This window comes from Enhydra lutris, unplaced genomic scaffold (assembly GCF_002288905.1).
Source record: "Enhydra lutris kenyoni isolate GAN:26980312 unplaced genomic scaffold, ASM228890v2 scaffoldscaffold13, whole genome shotgun sequence".
In the NCBI taxonomy this organism is placed as follows: Eukaryota; Metazoa; Chordata; class Mammalia; order Carnivora; family Mustelidae; genus Enhydra; species Enhydra lutris.
This window is the reverse complement of record NW_019154097.1, coordinates 50261942-50287431: the sequence shown is the minus strand read 5'-3', so window position 1 is coordinate 50287431 and position 25490 is coordinate 50261942. Positions and strand designations below refer to the sequence as shown.

At 51.9% G+C, this 25490-nt stretch overlaps 1 protein-coding gene across 1 annotated transcript in view; it reads right to left on the bottom strand.

Annotated features, from left to right (window-relative positions):
* Positions 1–1051: 1051 nt before the first annotated feature.
* LOC111145504 (SMAD specific E3 ubiquitin protein ligase 1) overlaps positions 1052–25490 on the bottom strand; it is a 35058-nt gene continuing 10619 nt past the window's right edge. Inside the window, exons 7-18 of the mRNA XM_022500396.1 lie at positions 24657–24898; positions 23871–23955; positions 22118–22264; positions 21170–21368; positions 19098–19201; positions 12680–12794; positions 11301–11479; positions 9796–9933; positions 8884–9004; positions 7834–8035; positions 6459–6534; positions 1052–4260 (exon numbers count right to left, since the gene is read on the bottom strand). Coding sequence (XP_022356104.1) covers positions 4161–4260; positions 6459–6534; positions 7834–8035; positions 8884–9004; positions 9796–9933; positions 11301–11479; positions 12680–12794; positions 19098–19201; positions 21170–21368; positions 22118–22264; positions 23871–23955; positions 24657–24898 — 1708 coding nt within the window. The 3' untranslated portion in view covers positions 1052–4160. The remainder of the gene's footprint in view (positions 4261–6458; positions 6535–7833; positions 8036–8883; positions 9005–9795; positions 9934–11300; positions 11480–12679; positions 12795–19097; positions 19202–21169; positions 21369–22117; positions 22265–23870; positions 23956–24656; positions 24899–25490) is intronic.

Below are 25490 nucleotides of genomic sequence, written 5' to 3'. Positions count from 1 at the left end.
GCTCAGAGCTGTCTGGGCTCCCGAGAGACTGGTGTCTGTCTCGCCTGGCCCGGAGCTCAGGCGGGGGAACACGGCACAGGGGAGCCGGCAGGCGGCCCGGAGCCCCGCAGCGCAGCCGCACGAGACACGGTGCGGAAGAGCCGCAGGAGGAGGGCAGACCTGCTTGGAGTGGGAGAACTTATTTGAAGTGATGGACAAAAATTTCTCAAATGTGAGTAAAGAAATGCACCTACAATTTTAAGAAACTCAACACATTCAACAACAAATGTAAATCCAGAGACATCCACAGCAAACACCGGAAAACTGAAGGGCAAAGCGGACAGCCCTACAGTACAGGACTCCGAAGTCCCTCACTCTCCGGAAGCCAGCACAGCCAGGCAGAAGATCAGGAGGGAAACTGAGGACTTGCACAACATTACAGACCACTCGGACCTAAAACAGACAACGTCCCTGCCAACAGCAGCAAAATACACGTTTTCCTCAAGTGCACAGGGAACATTCTCCACAACAGACCACGTTCTGTAAGGCCACGAATCAAGTCTCAAAAAAATTTAAAAAGACAGAGCACACAAAATATTTGCTCTTCCCACAGTGGACTGAAGCTAGAAATCAGGGACAGAAGGGAGACCTCCTGAGTATGTGAAAAGTTGAGCAGTACATCATCACAAGGGAAAGTAGAACCTGTCTTGAGACGTATCAAAACTAAAAGCGCTGAGAAGGAAACTTGCAGCTAATAGACACTTACATTGAAAAAGAAGAAAGGTCTGAAATCAAAAACCTACCTTTTACCTTAAGGAACTAGGAAAAGAAAAAACTGAAAGCTGGCAATAGGAAGAAAACAGTATCAAAGCAGAGACCGAGAACAGAAAACAACAGAGAAAGCCAATGAAGTCAAGAGTCGGTTCTTCCAAAAAAAATACTCACCATAGTGGCAAACCTTCAGCTAAATGCCTATGGCAGGGGAAAGAGGACGAGGGCTTTCTTTTTTGTGGGATTAAAAAAATTTTTTTTTTAAATCTCATTTCCACACCAAAATATCAGAGGCCAAAAAAATGTAAAGTCGTGAGTTTATTGCATATGTAACAAAATGAACCTGACCTCCCGGGTCCAGCCTGCTGTACAATCACTGTTGGTTGTGTTTCCAGCTGGTTCCATAACCACATTAAATAGAACTAGTATTTCTTTAAATACTTTTGATTTTGACATAAAACAGAACATTAGTGTACAATTTTCACAAAATAAATCCGCAATAAAAACAGTGGGAAGAATAACAAGGATAGCAGCAATACTTAAAAACAAGACGTTACAAAATAAATTAAAAAATACATTATAAAGTGGTTGAGAAACAAAAATAAACAAATTTTTAAAATTCATACTATGTTTCGGGAAGGCTGCCGTGTGGCCCACACCTGGCTGCGGCCGGGGCTGGGGGGTGGGGCGTCTCCTCTGCCGAAGGCCCTTCCTGCCAGATCAGCTCTGAGGACCACCTCACCTGAACTGGGACCACGCGGCCGAGCAAGCTTAGGGAACACAATCCACCTGGTGGGCAGGTCCCCCCACAGGAGAGAGCAGTCCTTCCTGTCCCCCAAGCAGCCCCTTTGTTTTTCCTACCTCCAGCACTGGCAGAGCGGTGGTTGGCTACATCCCTGAGGGTCGGCTGAAGACCGCTGGTGAGGACAAGCCTGGAAGCTGGGCCCCTGAAGCATCTGGGCAAAGAGGTGAGGGGGGGATGGGCAGGCGGGGACTACCGTGGAGGGTGACGAATGAGAGCTTGTGGGAAACGGGGTCCCCGTGGACCCAAAGTGGAGTGACCGGGAGCTTTTACCAACTGTCTGCCACACTACTCTTTGGGTGGCCCAATCCACGGTTGATCGTGAAGGTTCTAGAAGGGCAGTGCCACTGACACAGGCCCCTTTGGTGAGAGTCAGCCAGGGCTCTGGAACATTCTGCTCTTTCAGGCTTCACGGTAACACACAGCTGAGGAGGGGGGCCCACGTGCAAGGAGAAAAGCAGAGACTCGGGCCTACGCCTGCGGAGCTGACCCCGGACACAGGTGAGCAGCCCGGGGCCGGCAGGTGCACTCAGGATGGTTCCCCCGTTCCTCCCAACAGCAGGAAGATCGTCGGGAAGGAGCCAAACCCAGCTTTCCCACTAGACCCTCATCTCCTCGCTAATTCCTGCAGAGTCTGACCAACACCAAAAGAAGCAGCCGGGCTTCCTCCCCCCCCAGTCTGGAGGTGCTCTCCGCTCGCTCGGGGAGCTCTCCTCCTCGCGCGGTTGGGATTCACCTTCGAGAGGAAGCCTCTCTGGGCACAGGTCTGGAGTTGACATTTGCTCACTCTTCCAGAGGAAGATTCCGAGGGAGGACTAGGGCCTCAGGGGGAGCCAGCTTCGGGGACGCCCTCACAAGGGTCATGGTAAACGAGACACGAGATGAGCCCAGCTGGGGCAAGGCAGAACTTCTGAAAGACCAAGCCCACCGCCCGGCCTGGACTTCCTGAATGGGTTTGACAGACACACGGACGTCTCTCCTCAGGAGCCCGGAGTACACGCTCCCGCAGCTCCGGGAACCCCCGGCCCACAACCCGTGACCCGTGCCAGGCAGACCCTCTGATCCAAAGAGGGCCCAGAGCTGCCCTCGTGAGCCACAGTCTGCGTCGGGGCAGCCCGAGGACCCACAGCAAGATGAGAAGGGGAAGCGCGCCTCCAACCCCGCCACAGTCCGAAGCTGTCAGTAACAGAGAGTTACTCCTTCCAAACCCCTCTCGGACCCACAGCCGGATGCCGATGCCTAACTCCCAAACCAACAGCAGAATTTCAACAGTGAAATGTCTTGCTCGTGGATTCCCGCACACTTGCCCCCAAAACGAAACAGTAACAAAACCCAAACAGGACGTCCGGCTGCCGCTGCCCTTTGTGGAAGTCCGTCTCCGCTCAGACCACCTGGTCGAAATACTGCTGCGGCTTCCTGTGCAAACTGCAAAGTGGGGTGAGACACTCGGCTTGCGCTGGCCTCGCGCAGCCCGTGAAGACGTCTGGGCAAGGGGACTGAGCAGCGACTGCTGTGTCGCCCTCTGACGCTCAGAAGATGGCCGGAGTGAGCCAGAGCGGAACCATGCTCCCCCCTCTGCTGTCAGGTTTGCATTTAAACCGTGACTCGGGCAGGGGGGCTGGGGTTAAGTCAGTGAGGTTAGCCGGTCCCCCTCTCCCTTTGAGGTGCGTCTGCACCCGGCCAGCAGCGAGAACAACAGGCTTCTCTTGTGTTAGTTCAGCTCTTCGCAACTTCTGTGCGAGACTTTGTTAGTATGCAGTGACTCAGCCGACACCCGGGGGTGCGGGAGCCCCAGCCTGGGACCGGCCGCGTGGAGTGGAGGCTGGTTTGGGCTGTTCTCGTATAAGCTCTGTTATGTGGTATTTTCACTGGAAGAATATCCCCAATTAGATAGATAACGTGGCCAAAGGGACTCTTAAAAGGAAAGATCATTTTTCTCTATGCAAAACAAATTTTTCAGCCAGGATCCCCTGAAACCTGCCCCGGGCCTGCAGCTGAGGCGGCCCCAGCCGCTTTACCTTCCCAAAGGGAAGCACACTCCTGCGGCAGGCTTCCCGCCGCGGTGCGCTGCCCGTCGAGCACACGGTTCTCGTTCAGTTAGAAATTCATCTGCTACCCGGAGCAAAGCTGCGAGGATGGGAGTGGAGTTTGAGCTGCTGCTCTTGCAAAGGGCCCTCGGGATCATTTTGACACAGAATGGCTGGTAGAGCCACCAGGTACGAACCCTCAGTAAGCCAGGCTCGGTTGCAGAACGTGTGGGTCGGTCTTCCTCTAGGGACCACAGGGCAGTGAGCCCATCACCGTATGGGTTCCAGTCATAGCGGAATAGCCTGTGTGACCGAAGCCCAGTGCTAAACCTGGCTGCGTTTATTAGATGGGTGATGGAAGGGGGTGGGAGTACTGTCAGAAAGGAGGAAAGTGTGGGTGGGAGCCACCGGCCAAAGTCCCCCCCACCCCCCTCGCTCCCTCAATGAAAAGGAGGGGAGACAACTCTTTGCCTCCGGTGATCTAGGGTTCCTGGGCCTCAGCCAGCCCTGCAGGAGGCACACAGAAAGCTTGCTTTGGGTCTGGTGGTCATGAGCTAGAATCTGTTGCCTTTGGTTGGTCTTCACTCCACAGCAAAGCCACACGTCTCCTCCACGGCTGTCAGCAGCTTCTCATAGAGCTTCTCGTAGGATTCATACGGTGGAATGTCAATCCGATTAAAGCTGGAACAGGACAGAAGAGCGGGAGGGTCACTGCTGGGGGGATCTGGACCTAGGACCTGCTTCAAGGACAGGCGGGAGCGGAGCATTCGTGCCCCTGAGCTAGCAGAGAGTGGTGAGTGAGTGTGTGTGTGTATGGACAGAGCCAAGAAAAGGGGATAAGCATCTCCTTGCCTCGATGGGTGAGGAGGCAGAGGCAAGCTTTCTGCTCCCCTCTCCAGTCCTCTTCTGCTCTGAAAGCAAAGATTTTTCATTGCATACACAGCAACACAGACCCTAAAATCTTGAAAACCAAAATTAACTCAATTACTATTTCCTGGTTATATGAGGACAAAGCTCTCAGCTCGTTTTGTTTGTTGTCTTTGAGGAAAATTATTTCTTGGTACAAAACACCACCTTTGCAGAGAGCCCCGCAACCCAGACCGGCTGACAGGTCACCCCGACCATCTACCGCACGTCCAGCCGATCCCCGTGACTTGATATGAGACGAAAGGGGGCAGTCTGGAGTATTTCTTGCAAAAACAAGCTTCAGCTCAAAACTAATAAAATGGCAAATCCCGGACACTGACATGAAATGAATAGAAATGAGTGAGGAGATGAATCAACATCTCCCTGGGGAAACTTATTTCTACTATTGTGTTTAAAAAAAAAAAATACTCTTTAAGAAGGATATTCTCTCCTAACAAAAGAGATACAAAATTCTGACTGAGAGGCCATAGAGTGACTGACTAAATTACAAGGAGTTAAACGGGTAAGGATGGTTTTTTGAGAAAGAATTGGGGTGAATGGTGGAATAGTCTGGGCGGGGGGGCTTCAGCATCAGAGGACGCCGCTCATGGCTGTTGTGCTCCAGCACGGGACCCGGCCAGGACGTGGCCACGGGGAGGCGAGCAGCTGCTGAGCACGGATACGGTGCTGCTGTGCCGGACGGGCGACCCGGGAAATGGGAAGCCACAGCCCTGGGCTCCCACCCAGGAAGCTTCTGTTGTGCCCCGTGCCTCCCGAGGACCAGGACCTGGCTCTCCTGAACTAGACACGCTGGCCTTCTCGGCACATGGCTTCATGACAAAGCGTATGTAAGTAACTTGATTTTTATTTTTTTTTTTTAAAGATTTTATTTAATTATTTGTCAGAGAGAGAGAGGGAGAGAGAGCAAGCACAGGCAGACAGAATGGCAGGCAGAGGCAGAGGGAGAAGCAGGCTCCCTGATGAGCAAGGAGCCCGATGTGGGACTCGATCCCAGGACGCTGGGATCATGACCTGAGCCGAAGGCAGCTGCTTAACCAACTGAGCCACCCAGGCGTCCCCAGTAACTTGATTTTTAAACCACAAAGGAAGTAATCTGCTACAGATACTATTTAAGTTCAAAGTCTGGGGAAGAAACACTGTTAAGTACACAAGATGCATCATCACAGACTAAGTTCCTAGAAGGAAAATGGGGTCCCAGGAAGTGAAGACGGGTAACTCCAGATGAAAACCTACAGTTTTGGAGCACATGGATGGCGTAGTCAGTTAAGCGTCTGCCTCTTGGTTTCAGCTCAGGTCCTGATCTCAGGGTCATGGGATCAAGCCCCGTATCCGACTCTGAGCTCACCGCAGAGTCTGGGTTTCTCTTTCCTTCTTTTCCTCCTCCTGCCCCTGCTCTCTCTCGATTTCTAATTAAGTCTTAAAAATAGAAACTATAGAGTTTTCGGGGTGCCTGGGTGGCTCAGTCGGTTGAGCATCCCAAGTCTTGATCTCAGCTCGGGTCCCGATCTCGGGGTCATGAGACCCAGCCCCGTGTCACATGGACATGGAGCCTGTTTAAGATTCTCCCTCTTTCTCTGCCCCTCCCCACCACTCACACGTACTCGCTCACTCTCTCTAAAAACTAAAATAAAAAAAAAAAATTTTTAAAAGAGAAACTAGTTTTCCTGCAGAGAGGGACGTGTGTGCTCACGCACATGAAGACAAGACTGGACCTGCCGGAGCGCCAGCCGACACGAATCCCATGTCACAACACAAATGGTTTCACGACAGACTTCTGACAACCCTCCTGCGACCCGTTGCCGAGTGCTCCTTCCGGCTGACACTGGGGCCATCGCCAGTGGTCCCGGGATGCTGATAAAGGAAGCGGAGCGCTCCATCCCATTAAAGAGCTGTGACAAGTCACGCGAAGGGCAGCAACCCGTGGAGACAGGCTCCCGGGGAACGGGCCTTACCAGGTATGGGCCTTCGGGAGGTTGTCTGTGTTGGCGTCGATGAGGTGGATGGTGAAGAGCCGGGGCCCTGCCGCGCCTGTAGAGCCTTACGAGAAAACATTCTAGTTAATGCACGTCAGAGGCAGGGCCCGGCCCCAGCCCTGCTGCCCACCACACCCTCAGCCTAGTGCCGGGGCCGGCTGTGCTGCCCAAGGTCATGGGCTTCATGTGGCAGCATGAGCCTCTGTGTGGCTTAGCATTTGCTGACGGTGGCTATCCAGGGGCCTACACCAGACATTCTAGAAAAATCACAGAGCAAGAGTGAAGACTGGTGAAAACTCTCCTGTGCCCCGGCCACGAACCAACTTAAATGGGGGTATCACACCTGGGCCAAAAGCCCAAGGGAATGGAAGGAACTTCTGTCACTCAGAGAAGTCCTTGAAATATGGAGACGTCTACAGGGAATATTCTATACGTGAAATGTATCTGCTATCACTGTTAATATGCAAAATTCCACGTACTAGGTCTAAACATACAGTTATGCCATACCTTTTCCTTTCTGGCTCTCAGGGTTATCAAAAATCTACATGTCAAATTTTTTTTTTTATCACCGTCGGAAGGGATGAGACACAGGACAGATACCCAAACTGAACAGTGGAGTCTATCGGGCAGTGCCTTTGCACAGAAAACAAAACCGAGTCCCAGGGAGGACCCCTGGCGTTAATGACCGACCCAGGAGCCAGAGACGCCCACTTCCTGCTACTCAGGCCAGGCCTCTCTCCCCCACGCTCAGGACTGCATTGAGAGAACCGCTATCAGACTCAGAAATGAATCCACGGTGCATGTTACAAACTCTGATCTCTTTCCTCAAAGCCTTGCTGCTCTTCCTACCCTCCCTCTCAACCAATTCTGTAAGGGAAGGGGAGGCACTGGTTCCACGGGCCCTTCCTCGCTCAGGTCTCACCCGACCCCGCCGTGAGCAAGCACCCGGCTGGCTGGCCCCCGGCTGCAGACTGCCCCCCACACCCCCCTCCTCCCCGAGCCCGTGGCCCGCAGGGATGTTGGGAAAGGCGGGTTTGGCAGGAAGCTGGGTTTTGCTGACATTTTCTCCTGCATGTTACAGGTATTTTCTTGGGCAGAGGCTCACACAGCCTGGAGCCCCAGAAGTCAGCAGAAGGAAGAGCAACCAGAGCCCCCCACCTTTTATGCAGGAAAGAGGGTCTCTATAGCCCCTAGGGGGTAGGGTAGCCCCTTCCACAATGCTAGACAGTTGTTCTGAGGGAACACCGGCCACACACGTCCCTAGCAGACGTTTCTGGAATCCTGGCATGGCCTGGCAGGGGGCGTGCCTGGGGGAGATGCTTGGGGCCAGGAGCCCCGCCCCCACATCAGTCACCTTGCAAAGCCTTGAAGCCTTGGAGAGGGACCCGGGTGGACCCCGTCACGAACTGCAGGAGCCTGGCCCTCCTCTCCTCGTCGAAGGTCTCCACCGCCTGCCAGAACCACCGGACGATGTTGCTGTCGGCCCCGCAGTGCTTCAGCCGAGTGTTGGACTTCCAGTCGCTCACGTCGATCTTATCCAGGCCGCCGATGATCAGCTGGGAGGGCGTTCGGCAGCAGGTTAGTCCTCGGACGCACAAACCAGCTCACGACATGTGCCCCCGCTCCAGCTCCCAGGACGTGAGAGGAGGAAATTTACTGCGTCTGAATAAATGAGCCCCAGAACTTGGACAGGCAGGGGGAGCGGCGGTGTGCCCGATGCTGCCACGGCGGGCTGCTTTCGGACCCCCAGCTTCGGGCTTTCTCACAACCACAGCTCAGTGCTGCACCACAGTGGCGAGGAGTCGGTATGGAAGAACGAGCTGTAAAGTGGGGCCTCATCCAGGGACCTCGGGGGCTGGGACAAGCAGAGGTCCAACGCTGGAGCGGAAGGACCACGCGTCCGTGTGTCTGCCCCAGGGTGGGAAGTGCCTCACCGGGGATAGAAAGACAGAAGGATTTCATAGCCCTAAGCCATTTGGCATCAGAGGTGGAACCGCTGTGTTCAAGCACGTACAGTGTGGTTAGGGGAGACAATAACACTTTGTTCCAAGTCTAACAATAGCCAGAACAAAAGCAGAAAGCTGATGTGCTGGGGGCCTGGTTATGTGCGAGATAACTTCCTCCGTACGAGGAGACTACACAGGAGGGGGTTAGGAACCTCCACTGACAGAGATTCTGAAAAATAAGATAAGCCACAGAACACCCGGCACGACGCCAGAGAAGGATCTGGACTGGCTGCGGCCAAGCAGACAGACACTCTAGCCCTGTCATTCTGGAGCCCCGAGAACCCCGGCCCTCCTGGGGAATAGGTGAGCCTCACTCTGCTGCCACATGTAAAACAAGAAAATAGGGATCACGCTCGCGACCTTGATTGTGGACTTGGCTCAGCCCAGTAAGCACCCACCTCCAGTTCCTTCTGGTCAAAAGGCTTTAGTAAGTGTTGAGGAATGAGTTCATTAAATCCTTTCTGAAGAGCTAAGAACTGGGCTTCGATCCCCCTCATGAATCTCCAATTTACGTACAACCTGAAAGACAAATTCCCAGAAGTTGGAGGTAATACCAAACGGTGCACGAGAACACTTCTCCCTCCATAGCAGGGCTGGCCATCATCTGCTGAACCTCACCCCCCGCCGCCAGGCCTCCCCTGGGTAGTGGTGTGTGGGGGGACGGGGGCATGAAACCCCCCAGCAGCTGGTAGGACCGGGTTAAAAATAAGTCAGCCCAGGCCTGGACACATTCCGAAGCTTTACTAAAAATAGCAGTCGGAATTGACCTGACCTGTTGCAGCAAGTGCCATCGTATAAAAGTAGATTTGAAAATAAGATTCGGGGACGTCATGAGAGCCACACACCAGTCAGGCCCCCCAAGCAGTCCGACGTGCCCACAGGCTTCCAGATTTCTAGTGTTGGCAACTCGTCATTTCTTTGCCAGCAGAGGTGGGACCACGATAGAGCAGACTTCCTCGAGACTGAACTCAAGGAAACTTCCAGGCTCCACTTCTCTCCTACGCTCATCACCTTCACACCCAGAATCGGGAGGCCATTTGCAATCCCTTCTGCCACTTGGGATGGGGGTGGGGTCATTACTGCCCCTTCAACAGGTCAGGCCTGGTGGCATCGGGGCTCCTCCACGCAGAGCCCGCACTACAGAAGCCGACGGTTCAATTACTGTGATTCTGGCCACCCGTGCTGACAGGGACAGGGAAGCCTCTAACGGTGAAGGAGCTGTGACCTCCTAAATGTGGACCCAGCTGTGCCTGGGACGGTCCTGGGCACCCGGATGCCCCAGCAGCAGCCACCATCCCCTGGAACATTACCGGACATATTCTTTCTTGTTCTCCTCTGTGACAGGAACGTTTCGGCCGTTGGGCTTCAGTTCATGCTGGAGAATCCTCCCGAAGGCATTGTGCTCCACACAGAAGGTATGGTCCAGCACAGGGGTGATATCGTTCTCTCTGTCGGAGTTAGGACAGAAGACGGAGGTCAGACCTTTGCCACGGCACAGCAGAGAAGAGAGCATGAGCGGGGACGATCCAGGGGATGGACAGACAGAACTAACCACCTGCCACCCCAGAGCTGCAGGAGGGAGAAGAAGGGAGCTGCGGGCAGACACAGAGCCTGTGCCAGCGCAGGGGTGCGGATACTGGGACGAGCCGGGGGACCCCAGATCCATGTCCATGTGCCCCTGACTCTCGGCTTCCCCCTTCGCAGGAAGGTGACAGCAGCTCTACCATTCTGTGGTTTTACAAGACATGGTGACCTGATTGCTTTGTCACCTGAGTCTCTGAACAGAAAGGAGGGATTCACAAAGAGCGGAGTCCAAGGAAAAGCCACCTGCAGGGACACACACCTAGACGAGACCATCCCCCCTTTAAAGCAGCCACTCACACAAAGTAGCACTTGAGAGTTCAAACGGACTCCTGCCCCTGCCACACTTCTGGCAACACAGAATGAAAGCTCTCCCGTGGGCTGGAGGCCCCGCCCCTCGCAGACTGCCCGTTCCCAGTGGGGACGCTCGAAGTGGAGCCGACAGAGCACAGGACACAACTGAGTTCAGCTCCTTGGCGCATCCTCCCCCTGCCAGAGGCTGGATCTCTTGCTCCTGTGGACTCGGCACCCTCCCAAGGACCGTGTCCCCATGGATCGGGGCTGACTGCTTTCAAAAGCGTTTTAGGAGACTTCTGAAACAAAGGTGACTAAATGGAATTTTTCTTGATCTTTTTCTTGTATCAAATACTTTGACATAAGGTACTTTGATACTAATTTCGTTTTTGACTTTCCATCCCCATAAAAGAGTCAAAAGCAAACCACCCGCCCATCTGTCATGCCCAGGGACTAACATGTGTGATCCTTAAGAATATGAGGAGACAGGGGTGTCTGGGTAGCTCAGTGGGTTATGCCTCTGCCTTTGGCCCAGGTCGTGATTCCCAGGGTCCTGGGATCGAGGCCCTCATAAGGCTCTCTGCTTAGCAGAGAGCCTCTTCCCCCCATTCCCTCTGCCTGCCTCTCTACCTACTTGTGAGCTCTCTGTCAAATAAATAAAATCTTAAAAAAAAAAAAAAAAAGAATTTGACAACAAAAGAAATTAGTCTATGACGTGAAACTGAAACTGGCCAAACATCATGAAGAATGTTAAGTCAACTGAGTATTTCTTATTCGATCTACTTTTATGCATCTGGTTGTGAAACAGCATTTTCTTTTGCTAACTTCACACCCACCCCTCAAAAACAATCACACACACGCACACAGTGAATGTATCTGGCGTACGAGATGGTGGTTGTGCACGAATTTGCCATTATCTGAACGGTAAGGCTGTACTTACAGAATCCACACTAAGCTCTTATGTAATTCTGGATCCACCGACTCCAAATCCGAGAGCTGGATGGGCTTCCCCAGGAGCTGCTTATAGAAGGGAACCGTGAAGCCCCCGTTGATGTAGTGTCCGTGGAACACAGCGAGACCCATGATCCGGCCCACAAAATGGAAGTAAGATAGATGGTCCTGTAGGAGGCACCAGAGAACACGAAGTCATCAGAGAAAGGCCCGGCCAAAGTGGGAACTCCGAGCTTTGGGCTTTCTCCAAGCTTCTCTAGAGAATGAATTGTCCCATCACGACCGAACACGGACTCGGTTACTCACGGGCTGTGCTCACCAATAGAGAAAGGAAGGCTGGTTAGATAGTCAAAACCCAGAGCATGTCTTTTGTAGAAATCATCTGAGCATTTGAAAGGCCCTTAGTTCAAACACCTCCTCAGGATTGCGACATCATTTGTGGCACTCGGTGTAGAAGGAAAATGCAGAACCCCTTACTCAGAAATTAAGAATTTCAACACTGGCAACGGCAGAATCAAACCAAGCACAGGCCCTTCTAAGTGCAGGGCGCCTGGGGAAGCCGCCCCCCCCCCTCCTTCCCACTGTGCTACCAGAAAGAGAGCAGAGGGCAATCCCTCCCGAGTCCCTGGAGAAAGCGGAAGAGAAAAAATCCGAAGAAGGAAGACAAAATGAAAAAGGAACATAAAGGAAAATTCTCTGCACGTGACGCATTCTAAAACTAGAGCTCTTCTGGTTTTTAATGGGGAAACACACATCTCTGCTTTCAGTTGGAATTATAGTCAGAATTCATCAAAACCTCATTTCCATTTAGGCTCTGTCACATTTGAATATAGAGTAGAGCTGGTCCCAGACTGCCTCAGGGCCGTGGGCTCAGCAGCAGTGACCACGGAACACGGCCCCACAGGGAGAGCCCTCCACACGCCGGCTGTCCAACCTCAGTCCAGTCCCTCACTCCGTGCTCCCGTCTTCCTCTCAAATGAGCCGCTAAGAGTGTCCACACTTGTGGCCAAAAAGGCCAATTAGGGAAAATTCTAATTTTGACTGGGAGAAGACAGATTTCATAGCCCAGGTCTCAGAATGACATGGTCAGCAAATCCTCCTACCTCGGTTCCCTCAACTGGCGATAAAGGGCTCTGAGTAGTCCAAGCAGTTCAGTTTCACTCTTGCTGTCTTTGAAATTAACATACCCCGTGACCCCAGGCCTGGGAGAGAAATCATTCCCCTTAATCCGGTTCCCACTCGGCCTTTCGCTATTTACCACAGACTCCGAGCAAGTCCAGAACCAACAGACCAAGGATAGAGACCAAACCTGGAAATCCATTTTAAAAAATGTTCCAATTTGCCCCTTCTTCGTTCATGAATACTTACGGGGTTGATTGAGGAATCTGGGTTGATTTGCAACATGTAAATGTTGTCCGTAGAATATTGGAAGAGTCCGTAATACGGATTCAACATTTCATGGCACAGTAAGTAAAGCCACTCCCTAGGAACAAGAACAGTGAAAGGCATTTTATACATGCAAGAACGTCCGGTCTTCGGTCTTACCAGATGGACGGGTTCCCTGTGCCCTGGAAGGCCCCACTGGTGGGGATACCCTGCTCTGAGAGAAGGGGCCCCGCACAGACTGGGAAGGAACAACTTGCTTCTGGCTGAATGAGAGATGATGGCTTTTCTGGCCCTGACCCCGCACAGGTTGGAAGCTGAGGAAGACCCGTGCTGACCCGAGTCAGGACCGCCTCCCCCGGGCAGTCCTCTCAACAGCTACCTGGTCAGCTTTCCTGCACCTCCGCTAAAATTCTCTCAGCTACTGTGCAGAGACACACATCTCAGGTGCTGACGCTCATGCTGTGGTAGTAACAGACCTACCGTAAGGACCGTAAGAAGGACCGAGATCCTAGTTTTATTTAAACAAGAGTGTGCGCATGCGCACATACACACAAAACAGGAAAGCTGTCTACACAGAGCAAAGAGAAAGGGGGACGATTTACGCTGACAGTAGTTAACTTGAGAATTAACATTCTGGGGCATTTGCAGTCTTCTTTTGCTTCTTTCTAGAAAGTTCTTCAATTTCCAACTGTAACACGTTATCAACATTTAAGCGAGGAGAAGATACTTCACAGTCTGGGGAGATGGATTAAGAATGACTTTTTCGCCCTTCATAATCTTCTGTTTTGCTGAATTCTTATCTTTTGCTATAAACATTTATTTTTTTGAGAGAGCATGTGCACTCATGAGCAGGGAAGGGACAGAGGGAGAGAGAGAATCCTAAGCAGGTTCCACGCCTAGCATGGAGCCTGACCCAGGGCTTGATCTTCAGACCCTGAGATCATGACTTGAGCCAAAATCAAGAGTCAGACGTTTAACCGGCTGAGCCACTCAGGCACCCCAACATTTACTGCTTTTATAATTTAAAAAACAAGCTTAATACTTAATGAGATTAATTCTAAGAGTTCTAAAATCTGGGATATTTAAGAATAAATTACTTTCAGAATTCCTATATATTCCAATCATTTCATTATAAAAAGGCCCCAAATCAGAAATAAACAAAACAAGCACTCTCAGTAGAATCTGGAGGAATCTGGGGAACATACGGGGAAAACCGTACCCAAGCACCTGTGCCACTTCTTACAAAGACCCTTTTCTTCTTTATTCAAAACTCCTCTCAAATGAATAAATTTCATTAAGATAAACAGACCCAAGTTTTATTCTGGAATTTCTTACTCTGTCAAATAGAAAAGGCAGAGAATTGAGAAAGATTATGAAAGGATAAGCACACGTGCAAATAATTCAAGAAAACTGGGAGAGTATACAAAAAAAGAATCAGACCACAACAAAATTATGTATCAAACTCAAAAGAACAGAAAGGAAGTGCCAGAAGCAGTGAGACTCCAAATGTTACAAAATTCTTTACTAGAAAGGCAGAATTCTCCAACTATAAGACCTGGATTCATCCCCAAGTTTCAGAGTTTGGGTTTGAGAAGAGTCATTTTCCAAAGCCAAGGACCCGCAACTGTCTAGACAGGAAGTGATTAAAATACAAGCAAACATTCTGACCGAGTCACGCACGGAGGAAGGGAGGCGTATTAGGTATGTTAAGGAAGTGGTAAGGAGAGAGCAAACTATGCAGGCAAAATGGTTTTTTAACAGTACAGGAAATGGTTCAGAACCAAACACTGGGGAAGTTAAGTGTAGACTGATTCTCATCAACCAGATAATGAATGCAGGCACACATATGTGGGATTTAAATCTCTCTAAAGCTCTCTAGATAGATCTGATCCCCTACAGACACAAGGAAGGATCTGAGGGGTGAAATAATGCAAGACCCAACAGGAGGCAGGAAAGCCAGGGCTCACAGCTCTCCCCACTGGAGCACCGTGTCAACCAAGGGGGGGCTCCCCAAAGACCTCTCCGTGTGGAAGACTTGATAAAAACGGGACACGTGGAAGGAAGAGAACTCCTAGCACACGAAACCAAGCTATTCACATGTGTGCCTGGGAATAGGCAGGACCAGACATGCAAAGGAACGACGGTAGGTTGGAACAGTTCAGGACACCGAATTTCCGGGACTATAAAGGAAATGGAGAAAATGCAAGTAGTCTGATTTAAATTGTTGGGGCAGATAAGAACGTGTAACTAGGAAGATTCTCCTCTATGAAGGAGGACAGAAAGCCTAATCCTCTTAGCTGGAGACAGAATTTGTGTTATCAAAGGCAAACAGAAGTTATACTGCCAAAAGAAAGATGGTTTCTAGAATCAAGATCAAGTTCAAGAAGAACCTTGGGATGGTCTTGAAAGGAAAAATGTTTCCCCTGGAGAGCTGGTGCCAATGTGAGCTCATGCCAGGTGAATGCATGCCTTTCTGTGGCCTTTCTCCCAGTCGGACTTGGCAAGAGGGTGGGAGGAGGGAGAGACAGGCAGTGGGAAGAAGGTGGAGGACTGATTCCATCCAGGGCCAAGGGGCAGATCGTGACTCCTTGCTTTTCAAGTCTTTTCTTTTGGCTCCTGAAAAAAAAAAATCCCAGCTCTACCCAGAAACCAAATGAAGCCACTTATCATGCGTATCAGAACATAATTTCTCTTGGGGTAGCTGCTGTAGGGCTGAGAATCTGCCCTAAAGTGGGGAGCATGTGACATCCTGTCCCGACTTCCCAAGACACATCTTCACAGGAGCACGACCTCTTCGGTAGCCTCTACCAGAGGTGGAGTTTTAGAATTACTTATGTAATTCTTTCATTAATGTCTGTACCTCATGAGATTGAGAACGCCTTTGGATGGGGACTTGGGAGGGGTGAAGGGGGCAGAGGACACATCACTGTGTTCTCTGTCGTATCCCTAGTGCCTAATACGTGGTAGAGTCTTGACATTAATGGGTAATGAGTAAACACAGTCTTCACAAGAGCACACATTATAGGGGTGTTCTTGAAGAGTCAGTCCTGTGAAGACTCCATCACAGATGGCAGATTAGAAGTGAATTTTCTCATTTTATATTTTGTTACCCTGGAATCCACAAATGAGTATGTTACGATACCATAAGAAAATAAAAACGTGCCAGACAGTGCCGCTGGGGACAACAGTACAGAGGTTCCTCCAAAAATTAAAGATAGGAACACCATGTGATCCAGTAATTCCACTACTGGGTATTTATCCAAAGAAAATGAAGACACGAATTCAAAGTCTTACGCGCTCCTCTGCTTATTTACAATAGCATTATTGTGGCGGCATTATTTACAAGAGCCAAGATCCAGAAGCAACCTCAGTGTCCACGAGCAGACGAACGGGGAAAGCGGTGATGGACGTACACGAGGGGATGTGAATCCGAAAAAAGGATGGGATCTCGCGACCACATGGACAGACCCAGAGGGTATGATGCTGAGTGAACTCAGACAGACAGACACAGATACCATGTGATTTCACTTACATGTGGAATCCAAAAAATACAGCAAACCAAACAAAGCAGAAACAGACCCGTAAGGACGGGGAACGGATGCACGGCTGCCGGAGATGAGGGGCCAGGGGCGGGGCACGAAATGGTGAAGGGGGTGGGAGGTGAGGGAATGAGGCCATCACGGGGAGGAGAGGCGCAGCCTCGGGTCACGGTCAGCGGCGTGGGGAGCGCTCGCTGTACAGTGACAGGTGGCGGCCACACTCGTGGTGAGCCGAGCCCAAGTGTTTACGGAACACTGAGCTACACGTCGAAAACGAAGGTCACGTTGTGTGTCCGGTATATGGCAATAAAGCAACTCAGAGATGAGCAGGTAAAAATAACTAGACCATTCCGAGCCACCACTTCTGTTCGCGTAAGTAGAGTCCAGCTCGGAGTTAAGGGGCCCGTCAGCAAGAGCGGAGCAAGGAAAGGGAGGAGAGGAAACCACGAGCAGGAAAAAGCCGCGGCTTTGGCGGACCCGTCGAGAACAGAACAGCCCCCGAGCACGTGGGCCGCGCAGGCCGGGGGAACACGGGGATCTCGGGGCTGCGGAAGGACTCTGCTGGGGTGGGGGGGTTACCCTGTGAGCAGACCCCAGAAAATGGAGGGAACAAGCTATGTGACACCTCGGGACACTCTAGGCAAAGGCCTGAGGCGGGCCATGGAGAGAGCGCGGCGGCCAGAGGGGGGAGGCCGTGGGGCAGGCCTGGGGGCACCTGCGGGGGGTTGGCTGGGAGCCTGGGGCCAGGGGAGGACCAGCAGAGCGTCCAGAAAGCTGGTGGTGGCCTGTGCAGGAGAGTGGGACACGGCGGGGTGGGGGGGGGGGGCAAGGGGAGCAGCCACCACGCATTCAGGAGTGAGGACAGGAGCCCAAGCGGGGAGCTGGGGAGCCAGAGGGGCCACGGGTGGTCTGGGCAGGGTTCTTTGCTGAGGACGGACTGCAGGTGGATGGGCTCTGGGAGGTGACCAGGGAGTGGCTGGGGGCGGGCTGGGCACGGAGGAAGGAGAAACAGGAAGCTAGTATGAGGGGGGCCGCCAGAGATTTGGGACCATTAGGCTCAGGAGGCTTTACAAATCCCTAAGAGCCCAGGGCAAACAGGTGCGGTGCTGAGGGGACTGAGCAGTGGGGTACAGTGGGGTACAGGCGCAGAGACAGAGCCCGGGGCACACTCGGGCGACCCCAGGACCAAGCTGGGGGCTGCCAATGCTCCGGGGTGAGGACCGACAGGGGACTGCCAGGAGGCAAATGAAGAGAGAAAGGTGGCCCAGAACCCAGTGGAAAAAGAGCTTTGAGGACAGGGAGGGACCAACGACACCAGATGCTGCTGACAGACCAGGGGAGGTGAGGGCTACGGAGGCATCGCGGGGTCTGCGGAGATGCAGGCCAGGGGAGACCTTGACACAAGGGGCTTCAGAGAGCAGAAAGGTGTGCCGTGGAGGGGGAGAGGGGGTTGGAGAGGAAGCGAGAGATGTGGTGGCGGGGCCGGGAACGGTCACTACCCTCGCGAGGGCTCTGCTGCAAGGGGAACAGAGAAGGGGTCAGTGACTGAGGGCGGAGCAGTTGCTCCTGGAATTCCTCCTTGTTTTTCTTTCTACTTTGCTCTGTTTGCCTTTAGTGCCTCCTTAAAGCACGGACAGGAAGGGGATACAATGTCCGGCAAAGGTCTGGCGTCCCCAAGGTGGGGAGAGGCCAGCGGTGTGGACGGCATCGTCCTCCGGCCACCCGCCCCCGCTCAGCAGAGGCTCGGCAGCCCCCGGATGGGGTTGTTCAGAGTCAAGGTTTTGCCAGACAAGTGCAACAAACGGAAGAGGAGAAGGGAGAGATGATGGTGGATGACGTGGCAGCAGGAAGTAAGGACGGGAAGAGGGGAGAAAAAAAGAAAAAAGGCAGTACACTCTGGATGATGGGTGGTCCCGGATGGGCCTAAATTACTTCTGGTGAAGGAGGGACTAAAATCGGGTTCCATCGGTGACAACGGGTGCTGAAAGACGGACAGCAATGCCTTCAAAGGTCTGAATGAAAATTATTTTCTTGGGGACACCTGGGAGGCTCAGTCAGTTAAGTCTCTGCCTTCGGCTCAGGTCATGATCCCAGGGTCCTGGGATCGAGTCCCGCATCGGGCTCCCTGCTCAGTAGGGAGCCTGCTTTTCCTTCTATCTCTGCCTGCTGTTCCCACTACTTGTGTTCCTTTAAAAAAAGGAAGAAAACACATTATTCTGAGTTACAAAGTCAACGAAAGAAGATCTCCAAATGACGACAGCATAAACCAGGAAGTGAGAGTGTTAAACTGGGCCCTCAGCACAGGCATTACCCAGCCCATCTGCGTCTATGACCGCACGTCGTGAATGTCTGAACTCAGCCAGTTTAGTGACATAAAATTACCCAGTAGGAGAGAGAGTTAAAAGCGCAAAAAAGGCAGTTGTCTCAAAGGTGTAAAGACATAGGATGGGAAATAGCAGCTTTTCGTTCTTCTATTTTTAAGATCACTTGCATGAATGATTCTGACCATTGCATCATTCTGCAGAGTTCCTCTGACACCAGTGCCCCACAGTCCTCTCGTGGGAAAAGCAAGCCTAACTGCCTCGCTCCCGGACTGATTTCAAAAGCATGTCCCTCGTGTTTCAGGTTTGGAGCTCCCGGATGACGCGGGGGTGGGGAGGGGGGTGCTGAAAAGCTGAAATCTGTGTCTAAGAAGTAAATTCAGGGTAAAGGAGATGTGCGTTCTGGTGGCTGTGACACAGGCTCGATCCCAGGAGCGCTGAAGGCCATGCCTGCCCCAGGACAAGCACCTCTGAAAAACCTCCTGTCCCGGCGGCGCTGAGCCCCGCGCAGCAGCAAGTGGGGCCGCCCCAGCTCCTCACCTCGCCACTCCGCCATAATCCAGACCTTCCTCTCCCCGGAATTTCACCATCAGCCGCTTCTTCAGATCCTTTGGCCGCATCTTCATGATCTGACGGTAAGACTCCTGCTCAGCAAAATGACAGTGTCAGAGAGAACGGGTATTTACAGTTACGGAAGGTGACAGGTTGTTGGTGATGGAGCCCCAACCAGGGTGCACGTGCATTTAAACCCAAGTCTGAGCTGGTTCCATTCTGAGTGTTGATTTGGTGTCTCTGGTGTCCTGTATGTGGTGGCTTCTGTCACCTGATCTCCCTGAGTCTCCCTCAGGAACAAGGCAGCCTGTGCCTGGTGACGCCACACCGGAAGGACACACACACCCCCAATTTCAGCACAATTACTGAAGGCTCAAGAGCAAACATACATCCTCACTAGAGCCCATGTTCTCCAAATTAATTTTAACGTGGCCATACTAAGAACAACTTACATATTTGTAAGAAAGATTTGATTTATTCATTTGACAGAGAGAGAGAGCATAAGTAGGGGGAGCAGCAGACAGAGGGAAAAGCTGACTCCCCGCAGAGCAGGGAGCCCAACGCGGGACTCGATCCCAGGACCCTGGCATCATGACCCGAGCCGAAGACAGATGCTCAACCAACTGAGCCACCCAGGCATCCCAACTTCTGTATTTTAACCAAAATGAAGATGTCCCTAGAGAATCTGAACAGTAAATGAATTCTGAGCCTGTTTTTATACTGAGGTGAAGAATCACAGGATTTCCAGAGTCAAAAAAGGAAAAAAAAAAAAGATTTAAGACACACACAGTAGCTTACCCAAAACACAGAGAACAGGTGGCCAGCCCAGCCTTCCCCCAGATTCAGTATTTTGAGTGGAACTAGCTAAATGCAGATATTTTCAATGATAAGGCACTTGAGAATCTTTTCATACTTTAAATTTAATGTAATTCAAGCTTCAACATCCCAAGAGGGAACGAGGATGCTGAGTGGACATGCGCTGGCAGCAACATGTCAGTAATTCGGCGATTTTCTCTCCCCAGCAGCCATGTACGACGGCTCAATGGCCGTTCTGGCTGATCCGTCCATTCGCCCAACACTGGCTGTGCACAGGCATCAAGTGTGGCCCCGGGCGCCTCCTCAGTGCCCATCACCCCGAAGACGCCACTGGGCTCCCTACCGGCCGGACCTCGCCCTCTGTGTCCCTCCCATCCCACCCCCCACCCAGCCGCTGCAGCCCGGGGGCACCTGAGTTCAGTTCTTCTTCAGTTTCTTCTGATCGCTTCTGCCTGTGATTCCCCTGGCAGGCAGGATATGGCCCGCACATCGCTGACATGTGACCTTCCGATCACCTTCCTTGAGAAAAGGGTCCTGTCTGCAAGAGGGTCCTGCCTGTTTAGTGGCCTTGACCCCACCAGAGAGCTGCATGAAGGACAAAATCCTTTTTAGGAACCACCTCATCTTCCCGTTTCCAGAAAACACGTTAAAAATATGGCGGCCACCTGGCCACTAAGCTGCTCTGGGGAGGCGAAGCCATTGGGTGAAACTCCGTGCAAGGCAGTAGAAGGGATGACTGGTTCTGAAGAAACCGCGCAGACTGCGGGAATATGTCACCACAGAGCACACGAGGGCACTGACAGTAATACTTCGTACTGGTTTCCATATAAACCTCTTTATTTTCACTTCAGAAGCTCTTGAGCTTTTCAACTCCTACCAAAGGAGAAAACAGTCTCTCTGTACCCATTGGTCCCGAAAAAGCCCTGCAATTCGCTGAGTAATAAAATCAAGACTAGAAGGGGTGCCGGGGTCGGGGGAGCTCAGTGGGTGAAGTGTCTGCCTTTGGCTCGGGTCGTGATCCCAGGGTCCTGGGATCGAGCCCCACGTGGGGCTCCCTGCTCAGCGGAGAGCCTGCTTCTCTCTCTTCCCTGCTTCTGCTGGATCTCTGTCTCTTTCTCTCTCAAATAAATAAAATCTTTTAAAAAAAATCAAGACCTGAAATGCCACAGAGAAAGAAGAACTCACTGTCTGTTTACAGGGTCGAACAGTCTATGCCTCACTGCCGGTCGCACTGAATTCCATACCTCAAATATTTCTTCTCTGGATACTTCGATGCGGCAGTGACCCGCCTGGGGTTGCTGCAGTGAAAGTTCGTGTCTGAGGACCTTCAGCTTCTGGACTAAATCTCTTTCATATCTCTGGGCGGGAAGCTCCTCGTCTTCCACAGAGCCCTCGCTAGGCAATGGCAGCGGCTGGCTGGGCTCCTTTAGCTGGCACTGGTGACTTGAGAAGAAGAGAGGCATCAAGGTCACTCCACAAGTAGAGGCCAAGGGAGCCGTAAGGAATGCCCCCCGCACCGAGCAACCGGGAGTCATTACACAGAACTTCGAGAAAAAATGTTCTCTCTGCTAACATAACCATGTTATTTCTAAGCCCACTCATAAAATTCCAGTGAAATCAAGGACTAGGACTAGGGGAGGGATGGGGTGGCATTTGCCTTGTCCAGGTTTTGCCCCCAAGGGCAGCTGTCAACGAGAAGAGCTACGTGGGCTCTTACGTTCTGGAGGACACAACAAACCCGGGACCCTGAACATGGGATCCAAGGTAACTCCCAGTTCCAAGCTGTCCGGGAATGACGGGCACAGGAAAAGGCTCCAATGAGGAGCATTTCAGGCTGCAGCCCTTCCAGGTGGTGACGAGCGAGCGCTAAGGAGAAGCTTCCTTTCGCTGCCCCTCATTCTAAGGGCCACGCACTCCCTTGGAGAGCCGCGTGTGGAAGCTTCGAGAACGGAGCTGTACTGAGTACAGACTGCCCTCTCGGTGAGTTTTATTGAGGCTGCGGCAAGGAAAGGTGGCCACGATACAGCTCGCAGCTCACCTGAGAGTCTGAATCATGCGCTTGTCGACGACGATTTATTGTATTTTACTTACGCTTACTCTCCACTAACAATGCAGTAGAGAAGAGAATTGTTAGTAGAAAACATGAAATTATAAATGTAAGAAGTCAACAAAGATTTTATGAAAAGTCTTACTTCATGATGTGATGTAATCTTGGGTCTGTAAACTGGGTTGTTCGGTTATTATGATCTACAAAATATATTCTCCCCGAAACCGTACTTCGGACTTCCCAACCTGGTGGCAGTGGTCCAAGTTCATCACAATTCACACTGTTAAGGTCTCTACCAAAATGGAAGATAACAGAGAGGTTTGTCCATCTGTGTGTGGGGGCGGAAGACTGAAACTTCAGCGAGAGGTGCCACAGGAGACCCCGATCGACGCGGCCGTGGCTCTGTTCCACTAAAAGGGGCAGTCACGTTGCTACTTACGCCAAGCTCCCACCGAGTCCAGGCCTGTGTGCTGCCGGTGGCACCGACACCCGAGAGACAAAAACGGAGCCCTCAGAGCCTGTAGCCGTGATGGGGAACCTGGTCCACCCAGGGAACAGCATGTCTTACACTTAAGAGGGCTAAGTAGCAGGAAGTAGCTGACTGCTGGCGGAAAACTCTGAATTTACAAGCTAAATTAAACGCTCCAAGGTCACAGAGGTGTCTCCACTGAAAAGCTCCCAGAAGCCCAAGTTTAAAGCTCAAGGGGACATATTAACATGCCTTCGAAATCTCTCAGTTCTAAGCAGGTGTGCCCGGAAGCGGCATTCTCGGGCTTCAGTGGGCTCCGTTCCACAAGCGTTTCTGATCCCAGCCCCGTGGTTAGTGACTGCAGTACAGTCCTGTCACAGGGAGGGGGGCACAACATCACTGACCAGGTTGCTTGTCTAATTAGTACAGTGGGTACTAAAGGGACACCTCATTCATTTGCAGGTAATATTTCCATTCTAATTATAGATCCTGAATCTTAAATTCAACGGAGACTCAGAAAGTCAGCAACAGGAAGCTTGTTCTCAGAAGAAACGAATTATGAATAGAAAGGAAAGGAGCATTACTAAAAATGTTATTAGGTAGTAATGCTATTTTAAAACAAAACAAATTTCGAAAAAGAAAGCAAAACAAAGAATAAAAAAAAAAACAAAAAACTTAACTCCATTATGGGATGGGGGAAGGGTGGGGGTCTCTCTGACCTGGGCTCAGATGTATGGCCTTGTAGAAGGAATTCGTATAGAAAAGCTTCATCTCCCCCAGGAATGGTCCCCAAGGGACTGAGGCAATAGGGACAGTAAAGTAGAAGAAAGAAAGGGTAATAGAGTCTTTATATTTCCTCTGTAATGTTTTCTTATGGAAAATTTTCACCCCATACAACAGTAGAGAGAGACCATTAACGAATAACCCACTCCGACCATTACCAACTCATCATCCACCTGTTTCAAACATGCCGCTACTCGCTAACCCCACCCCCCACCCCAGCCCCAATCATCTGAAGCAAACCCTGGATATCCTATCATTCATCCATTGCTTATTTTTTGTTGAAAATGACAGCAACACTCCTTGAAGGGCTCATTGGATTTTCAAGCAAGAGCACATTTGATTTCATCTAGGGGCGAGGGTCTTTCAGTTATGGGATCTGATTTCAAGATCCTGCTCTCTCAGGGACCCACTTTTGTGACAAGCGCAGTGACCCGGTTACCGAGAGGAGTCCGAAGGGGGCAACAGAGCTGGGACTCCAACCCAGAGCGCCTGCGTCCAAACCCTGTGACTCCTCCTCTCAGCACTGCCACACTTCTTCCAGCCCAAGGGCTGCTATCATCCAGCAGAGGCCAGTGGGGAGACGGGGGGAGTCCCCCCGAAACTACTGGAGAAAGGGCTCTGACCGTGCCCATTCTAGAAAACCCACCTTGGTATCCTGGGGTCGTGCCACGTGCTGACTCCAGTCTGTGTGTGCAGAAAGTAAACTTGGCCCTGCACCGTTGTTCTTTGTTCTGCACGAGAAACCAGAGGGGGCAATTAGGGTCATTTCCAAGGACAGTTGTCAAAGCATCTTCACGGCACAGAGCCTAAGCCTCCTCTTGGTTTTCTTTTGAATCACAGGGACACGGGGCAGCGGTGAGCTTCCGCTGGCCCTGCTTGTGTCACAAGCCCTGCGCGTACTGTCTGGGGGGCTCACCCCACTCCCACCTGCCGAAGCGGTGCTCCCCTTCCCCAGCCACAGCCCGCAAAGCACAGGACGCATAGCCACCTTGGCATTGCCCTCCGCCTGAACCCAGTCGTCAACGGCCACTCTCACATCTGCTACTATCTGCACATCTCCATTACATTCCTCCTTCCCTGGGTTCTCCGCTCTGGGGCGGTCAGATGTGCCCTTTCCCTCGTACCCGGCGCAGGCCTTCCCACACTCACGCCACTGTGTGCTACACGTACCCATCCAGCCCACGCATCATCTTGCATTTTTTTTTTTTTTTGGTCTTCATTTGCCTAAAACGTTCACACGATTGCTAAACTGGGAGAGTAGAGCAGTTGCTGACACATTCACGATTTATCACCACCTTTTTTACTTGTCTTTATTCTGACACAGCCGTCATATGGCCCGGCTCTGCCAACGTGGGCAGTCGGGGCACGGACGAGTCACAACCAAAGGAGCCACGGCAGCTACTAAGGGGGATGGCGGGGTGGATTCTCTCACCATAGCCTTCGGGCAGTTCTGGTGACTGGTGGCCGTGGGGTCGGTTCTGAGGCGTCTGGAGAGACCCCCGGACCTCGGGATTTCGGAGTCGCTGCGCCTGGAGTCTCTGATCTTGACTTGGGGACTCCACGAACCTGCAGTCCCCTCCCCCCGCAGCAGCAGCGGTGCTGTCTGTGTAAGGGGCCGGCTCCTCCATGAAGCAGCTGAGTGGCCTCCCGGGCCCCGAGTCTTCATACACGGTTCTAGAAAGGAGAGGGGGCACAGCGCGCATGGGGCCCCCAGCCTGAGACAAGCACCTAAAAACTGACCGCGGAGCCCCCACACCTGTTACTGGGCTTTCCCTCCACAGAGATGCGCCCAGCGCCCCGCTGTAGGAAATTCGTTCTGTCCTGTTTAAACAGACAGACTTCTTCGTGAGCCACAAGCAGCCAAGGGGAGCCCTGCGGGAAGCACGACCGAGGCCACGTGCAGGATGCAGGCGCAGGGAGAGCTGAACGACTGAGAAACCCGACCTTGCGCTCTAAGGAGCTCGTGGAATGAGATTTCATGTTTCTGGCTTTAAAATCAAATCCAAATACTCCATTTCCCTCGTTACTTTACTGTATAATAGAACTCGCGGTTATGTAAAGCACTGCACTGACTTAAAGTACTCTCGAGCATACATCTCTACCTCCTGAACAATTCTGAAGACAATTTACCTTAATAGGCTACTCCCCTTACAAGTAGTTTTTAGAAGCATCTTACACTGAAAACTTTCAAACATGCACAAATTGAGAGACTGCCTCCACAGCCCACCCCCGCCAGCCCCCCGAACTCATCATCCAGCTACGACAA